The sequence below is a fragment of the Oncorhynchus mykiss genome, chromosome 12 (assembly GCF_057628025.1).
Source record: "Oncorhynchus mykiss isolate SJ-2025 chromosome 12, ASM5762802v1, whole genome shotgun sequence".
Classification (NCBI taxonomy): domain Eukaryota; kingdom Metazoa; phylum Chordata; class Actinopteri; order Salmoniformes; family Salmonidae; genus Oncorhynchus; species Oncorhynchus mykiss.
Genome location: NC_143033.1, coordinates 52,321,604 through 52,329,355, shown reverse-complemented (window position 1 = coordinate 52,329,355; position 7,752 = coordinate 52,321,604). Strand labels below are relative to the sequence as shown.

The following is a 7,752-nucleotide window of genomic DNA, read 5'->3' as shown; positions in this document are numbered from 1 at the left end:
CATGGTAGGCGTGGTATACAGAAAATAACCCTATTTGGTATAAGACTATGGTAAGAACAGCTCAAATAAGCAAAGAGAAATGACAGTCCATCATTACTTTAAGACATAAAGGTCAGTCTATCCGGAAAATGTCAAGAACTTTGAAAGTTTCTTCAAGTGCAGTCGCAAGAACTTTCAAGCGCCATGATGAAACTGGCTCTAATGAGGACCGCCACATGAAAGGAAGACCCAGAAGTTCATTAAAGTTACCAGCCTCAGAAATTGCAGCTTAAATAAATGCTTCACACAGTTCAAGTAACAGACACATCTCAACATCAGCTGTTCAGAGGAGACTGTGTGAATCAAGCCTTCATGATCGAATTGCTGCAAACAAACCACTACTAAAGGACACCAATAATAAGAAGAGACATGCTTGGGCCAAGAAACATGAGCAATGGACATTAGACCGGTGGAAATTCTGTCCTTTTGGTCTGATGAGTCCAAATTTGAGATTTTGGTATCCAACCGCCATGTCTTTGTGATCTCAGCATGTGTGGTTCCCACCGTAAAGCATAATTCAAGGCACACTTAACCAGCATGGCTACCACAGCATTCTGTAGCAATACTCCATTCCATCTGGTTTGCGGTTATTGGGACTATCATTTGCTTTTCGACAGGACAATGACCCAACACACCTCCAGGCTGTGTAATGGCTATTTGACAAATAAGTAGTGTGATGGAGTGCTGCATCAGATGTCATGGCCTCCACAATCTCCCGACCTCAACCCAATTGAGATGGTTTGGGATGAGTTGGACCGCAGAGGGAATGAAAAGAAGCCAACAGGTGGTCAGCATATATGGGAACTCCTTCAAGGCTGTTGGAAAAGCTTTCCAGGTTAAGTTGGTTGAGAGAATGCCAAGAGTGTGCAAAGCTGTCATCTAGGCAAAGGGTGGCTACTTTGAAGAATCTAAAATATATTTTTATTTGTTTAACTCATTTTTGGTTACTACATGATTCTATATGTGTTATTTCATAGTTTTGATGTCATCACTATTATTTTCAATGTAGAAAATAGTAAAAATAAAGAAAAACTCTTGAAGGGGTAGGTGTGTTCAAACTTTTGACTGATACTGTACATTACAGAAGACTGAAATATAACAAAACTGTTTGACATAGAAACACCAGATTTTCAGCTGGTTTTTGAAGTTATGTTAATAATTTTTTAAATTATGAAAAATTGTAATAAGGCCACTAGGTAATTTGAGGCCACTGGGTAATTTGACTGCAGGAAAGGGCTTCTGAAATGTTTTGGGAACCAAAACTTGTGCCAACGTTCTTACAACATTATAGGAATGTCCTGTGCAACCTAACTTAAACATTGTATGAATGTCATCACAACTGAGTACATTTGTGGTTTTGGATCCTATCTCTTGTAATGTACCCACACTGTTCCCACAACCTAATTAAATGTTCTGGGATCCTTTAAAGATCTCAGAAAGGCTGTTCTGTCAACATTCTTGCAACATCAAAGGAATGGTTTGTGCACCCTGATACAAACATTATCTGAATGTCAGCACAGCTGGACAGTTTTTTTGTGTTTTGGGAACACACAAAATGTTTTCTGGGAATGTTTTTGTAACCTCAGGTAAATGTGTTTTGTGATATTTTTTTTTGCAGCCTAAAATAAACATTGTAGAATCATCTGCACAACTGGACATGTTTTTGTTGTTGTTGTGAATATATTTTGTTATGTCACCCCAATGTTCTCACCAGACTGTTCCCACAATATAATTAAACATTCTGGGGACTTTTAAAGAACAGATTAAATGTTTTCTAGGTACATTCTTGCAAAATCAGGCAAATGTTTTATACAAACATTCTATAATCATCATCACGACTGGACAGTTTTTGTGTTCGGAGAACATTTTTTGCAACCTAACGAATGTTCTGGGAACTTTCACAGAACCAATTTTGGTTTGCTGGGTTTAGTCCTTCGAAGAATTTGGCACGTTCACAATCGGAAAGAGCATCTCTCGACAATCTCCTACCAACACGAGTAGAGCATTACCGTGATGTGTTGGCTCAACCTCTCAGCCCCCTCCCTTCTTGATTTTGACACATTGTGTCATGTTTGTGTGTTCTTCTCTTATATAGTTTGGTTTCCTGTTAAGGGGGGTCAGAGATAGATCCACACCCCTGGGTGTGGAACCATAGAGTACAGAGAAGAGTACAGGCCAAGTTCCAATCAACCCAACTGGTGGATCTAGGGAGGTTGGTCCAGCCCAGGCTCCAGGCTATGTCTCCCTGGCTGTGGGACAGCTATTCCATACTGAGTTGAGAGGGACCTGCCTGGCTGGGGACTACAGGAACAGACATGGGGCTGGGACAATCCAACAAGGCTTCCGTCACCGATGACACAGAGGAGGGTGAGTAATGACCGAGCCTGTTATAAAGTGGGCAATGAGGACTATTAGACATTTCTCCTTTTGAATTTGTCTTCTCTGAGTGTACTCCAGTAGCCTCTGTATCAAAAATGAAGATGATAGATTGAACAAACAGATGAAGAAGATACAGTACATCGATAGAAATGTAAGCATCAGTAAAGCCACGGTTCCTAACAGATTTCTTAAAGTCTCATAAGATAGCTATGTGTTTCTGAAAAGTGTGATGGTAGTTATCATTCAGGTATGCAGACATTGTGTCATAGAGATCATATAATTCCTATGATATAGCGTTCTATATGTAATTATGCACTGTGCTGGGCTTACAGTATATACTAGCTAAGTGGAATTCAACATCTTTGAATGTGACAAATCCTCTAGGTTGAATTCACTCACTTTGGCAAAACGCCAACAAGTCGACAGAGTTAAGAGTACATCAGCAATTCAAGGGCTGTCACTTGGTTCCCTTTTAATTAAAGACACAATGTTTTTCTATATATTACATAATGAATCAGCTGTCATCTGAGGGTGTTTTACATTTTGGAAGCCAATAAGTGATGATCTAAGGTTTTCTACAGCTAACCTTCTTCACTCACTAGAATACAGTTACTGTAACAGCTTATAGAGCACATCAGTGGGAGTAGGCTAACGTGTTATGCAAATGTTTAGCTGTATCAAATTAATGAAGGTGACAAAGCATTTGCAAAGGATTATTTATTGGTAGGTCAGCTGTGACAGACAGAGTGAATGCTCTCCTTTTCAGAGAAAAACACACATGCATGAAAGCTGACATACCTGTACCTATGGATACATTTACAGTTTAAGCAGAAGTTTACATAACCTTAGGTTGGAGTCATTAAAACTTGTTTTTTAAACACTCCACACATTTTTTGTTAACAAACTATAGTTTTGGCAAGTCGGTTAGGACATCGACTTTGTGCATGACACAAGTAGTTTTTCCAACAATTGTTTACAGACTGATTATTTCACTTATAATTCACTGTATCACAATTCCAGTGGGTCAGAAGTTTACATACACTAAGTTGACTGTGCCTTTAAACAGCTTGGAAAATTCCAGAAAATGATGTCATGGCTTTAGAAGCTTCTGATACACCTGTGGATGTATTTCAAGGCCTACCTTCAAACTCAGTGCCTCTTTGCTTGACAACATGTGAAAATTAAAAGAAATCAGCCAAGACCTCAGAAAAAAAATTGTAGCCCTACACAAGTCTGGTTCATCCTTAGGAGCAATGTCCAAACACCTGAAGGTACCACGTTCATCTGTACAAACAATAGTACGCAAGTATAAACACCATGGGACCACGCAGCCGTCATACCGCTCAGGAAGGAGACCCGTTCTGTCTCCTAGAGATGAACGTACTTTGGTGCGAAAAGTGCAAATCAATCCCAGAACAATAGCAAAGGACCTTGTGAAGATGGTGGAGGAAACAGGTAAAAAAGTATCTATATTCACAGTAAAACGAGTCCTATATCGACATAACCTGAAAGGCCGCTCAGCAAAGAAGAAGCCACTGCTCTAAAACAGCCATAAAAAAGTCAGTCTACGGTTTTGAACTGCACATATGGACAAAGATCATACTTTTTAGAGAAATGTCCTCTGGTCTGATGAAACAAAAACAGAACTGTTTGGCCATGATTACCATCGTTATGTTTGGAGGAAAAAGGGGGAGGCTTGCAAGCCGAAGAACACCATCGCAACCGTGGAGCACGGGGGTGGCAGCATCATATTGTGGGGGTGCTTTGCTGCAGGAGGGACTGGTGCACTTCACAAAATAGATGGCATCATGAGGTAGGGAAATTATGTGGACATATTGAAACAACATCTCAAGACATCAGTCAGGAAGTTAAAGCTTGGTCGCAAATGGGTCTTCCAAATGGACATTGACCTCAAGCATACTTCCAAAGTTGTGGCAAAATGGCTTAAGGACAACAAAGTCAAGGTATTGGAGTGGCCATCACAAAGCCCTGACCTCAATCCTATAGAAAATTTGTGGGCAGAATTGAAAACGCGTGCGCGAACAAGAAGGTCTACAAACCTGACTCAGTTACACCAGCTCTGTCAAGAGGAATGGGCCAAAATTCACCCAACTTAGTGTGGAAAGCTTGTGGAAGTCTACCCGAAACGTTTGACTCAAGTTAAACAATTTAAAGGCAATGCCACCAAATACTAATTGAGTGAATGTAAACTCCTGACACACTGGGAATGTGATGACAGAAATAAAAGATGAAATAAATCATTCTCACTACTATTATTCTGACATTTCACATTCTTAAAATAAAGTGGTGATCCTAATTGACCAAAAACAGGGAATTTTTACTAGGATTAAATGTCAGGAATTGTGAAAAACTGAGTTTAAATGTATTTGGCTAAGGTGTATGTAAACTTCTGACTTCAACTGTATATCTGTACAATTGTACAGTATCTTTTCTAGAGTGTACACTATGGACATTGTTTGCTGTGACTCCAGCCACGTGGTATTCTTATGCCGTTGCCAGAATAATCGTCATACATTTCTTTCAACATTTGTTATTTCCTTAAATTTTATACTTGGGAGTTCAAAATAACTGGAGTGCTCCTTGACATTGTTGTTGTGGCTTTGACATTGCAGCTGAGTATTCAATTTTCCAATGCCCTGAATTTACTGCCTGGGCACCTGGGATTAGTGTTGGCCAGAGAAATAACAGGACAAATGACAGATAGAGAACCATAGAGAGAGATTTAGTACATCAACAGGACTGAGTGCTTTATAAGTCTATTAAGAATGGGATTGGGAATTAAGTGTTATTTGTTCTATGACTTTGTTCTGTTGACAATCATGCCAAAGCTGTGACCTGTCCCCCTCCATGTCTGCCTGTCTGTCTGTCTGTCCCCTGGGGCTTTCACTTCTCTTAATGGGCACGCCTGTCTGGTGATCATGCTTTATTCACGCTCCGGCTGACTGGGACTTGTGGGTTCTGTTTCAGTCACCACAGCAACCGCATGACTTACTCAGTCATGGCTGCGTACTAGTGTATATGGGGCTCCGCTAGAGCTTCCTGCCTCTGTGATCATCACAGAGAGGGGGAGGGGAGACAGACAGAGACATAGAGAAAGAGTAACTAACCGGCACCCGCAGCCTCTGTCTCTGTGCACCCGCTGCTCTGCTCTCCTCGCAGTCAAACCACAGCTGTCCTTCCCTAAAACCCCATCAGAACCAGAGTTAGGCTCAGAGCCTGTAGTGAACAGTGAAACACAAGTAGCGGAGAGGGGAAGTGCCACTGATACAGGACTAACAGAGCATATCATTAACTGTCACATCCAATCCATCCACTCGGAGGGGATGTGAGGTGTCGCTGCTCGACGGGGGTACACCGGACAGGTCACATGACCGGGGCCAGAGCGAGAGAGAGAGTTGGTGGCAGCTGCACATCACCCTGGGAGATGGCAGATAGAAAGAGGGATAACCCTATGTTTCGATTGCCATGGCTGTGAAGACAGGCCACAACTGGTTCCAATTGAATTTAAATGTTTTTTGAGATTAGACTGATAACTGGTGCAGGTTCGGGTTAAATTGGGACTGGGAGCAGGGGCGTCCTGCACCCCAAAAATCATCAGTACATTTAGTTATTGCTTGCCAGCAGGCATGCCAGCTAAGATAGTTAGACAAGCTAGCTACTCTAACTTCATTAATAACCTTAAATGGCTTCATTGCAGATAGTTATGAGGTGTGAGATTGGGAACCTATCTGGGCCAACTTCATAAAATTGCTAGTTGACAAGCAGTATTACAGAAAAACAACAACACATTTAACAAAAAAATGCTCAATTAAAACTATATATATATACAGTATATTTTAAAACAGGATAAATCTGAGGGGGCACATGCCCCTGTGCCCCCAATGGGCATGACACTTTTGACTGGGAGTGTAGTCCCACTTACCCCGGCCAAAATGACTTCACATTTAGATCCTTTTCCATTTGAGATAATAACACTGCCTCACATAAGTTAAAAAGGACACTGAATGTCAATTGTTTCTAGTGCCATTTAGTGTTTTCTCGTGCATGCTCTATGTAATACAACAAGATTGTGATTGTATGAAATTGTATGCTGTTTGCCTGCGAATATGAAAATAAAGAGATGCTCCTCTTCTTTCCCCAGTCAATTTTGACCACTTCCAGATCCTAAGGGCTATCGGGAAAGGAAGTTTCGGGAAGGTAAGTCTGTTTTGGTAAATTGCTGAGTCCAACCTCCACTTGAAATAATCGGTTCTTAGTTGTCTTGACAATAGGAGCCACAGATGCAGTAGAACAGTACTTTCACATTCTATCAAAGAACTTTCTTACAGCTTGTGTTTACATCTAAGTAAAACCACAATGCAATGATCAGCAAGGAACCCATTCAGTAAACTCAGTTGATAGCAGGATGTATGCAGAGCTATTGTCTGTTTCTCTCTAGGTGTGCATTGTGCAGAAGAAGGACACAAAGAAAATGTACGCCATGAAGTATATGAACAAACTGAAGTGTGTGGAACGGAACGAGGTCCGCAATGTTTTCAAGGAGATGCAGATCATGCGGAACCTCGAGCATCCTTTCCTTGTCAACTTCTGGTAAGGCTCATTCTCTCTCTGTGTGTGTGTGTGTGTGTGTGTGTGTGTGTGTGTGTGGTGGGGGGGAGCATTCGTTAAAGAAAGAAAGGAACAAGAAAGAAAGAAACAACAGCAACTGTTAGGAACAATGGCTTTGAATACAGTGATAAAGCATCTGTAGCGAGAGGACTCTCACCTTGAAAGTGGCAGAAGCTTGAATGCCCTCTCCAATCTAACATTTATGTTTGCTCAGCCAAGGCTTTGACATATAGAATGGAGGAGGACAAACAACACAAAAAAAGTGGAACAAAACCTCAGACTTTTTGTCTTTGAAAATTCTGTGGGTAGTTACTTGTGAAGGATTATTGAAGTACAGTACCAGTCAAAAGTTTGGACACACCTACTCATTCAATGATTTTTCTTTATTTTTACAATTTTCTATATTGTAGAATAATAGTGATGACATCAAAACGATGAAATAACACATATGGAATCATGTAGCAACCAAAGAAGTGTTAAACAAATCAAAATAGGTTATACAGTGCCTTGCGAAAGTATTCGGCCCCCTTGAACTTTGCGACCTTTTGCCACATTTCAGGCTTCAAACATAAAGATATAAAACTGTATTTTTTTTGTGAAGAATCAACAACAAGTGGGACACAATCATGAAGTGGAACGACATTTATTGGATATTTCAAACTTTTTTAACAAATCAAAAACTGAAAAATTGGGCGTGCAAAATTA

The 7,752-nt window shown here is 40.6% G+C and overlaps 1 protein-coding gene across 1 annotated transcript in view; it reads left to right on the top strand.

The window, feature by feature from the left end:
• Window positions 1-2,132: 2,132 nt before the first annotated feature.
• Window positions 2,133-7,752, top strand: part of LOC110537745 (serine/threonine-protein kinase 32A-like) — a 57,974-nt gene continuing 52,354 nt past the window's right edge. The window contains exons 1-3 of the mRNA XM_036937763.2: window positions 2,133-2,406; window positions 6,581-6,636; window positions 6,878-7,029. Coding sequence (XP_036793658.1) covers window positions 2,355-2,406; window positions 6,581-6,636; window positions 6,878-7,029 — 260 coding nt within the window. The 5' untranslated portion in view covers window positions 2,133-2,354. The remainder of the gene's footprint in view (window positions 2,407-6,580; window positions 6,637-6,877; window positions 7,030-7,752) is intronic.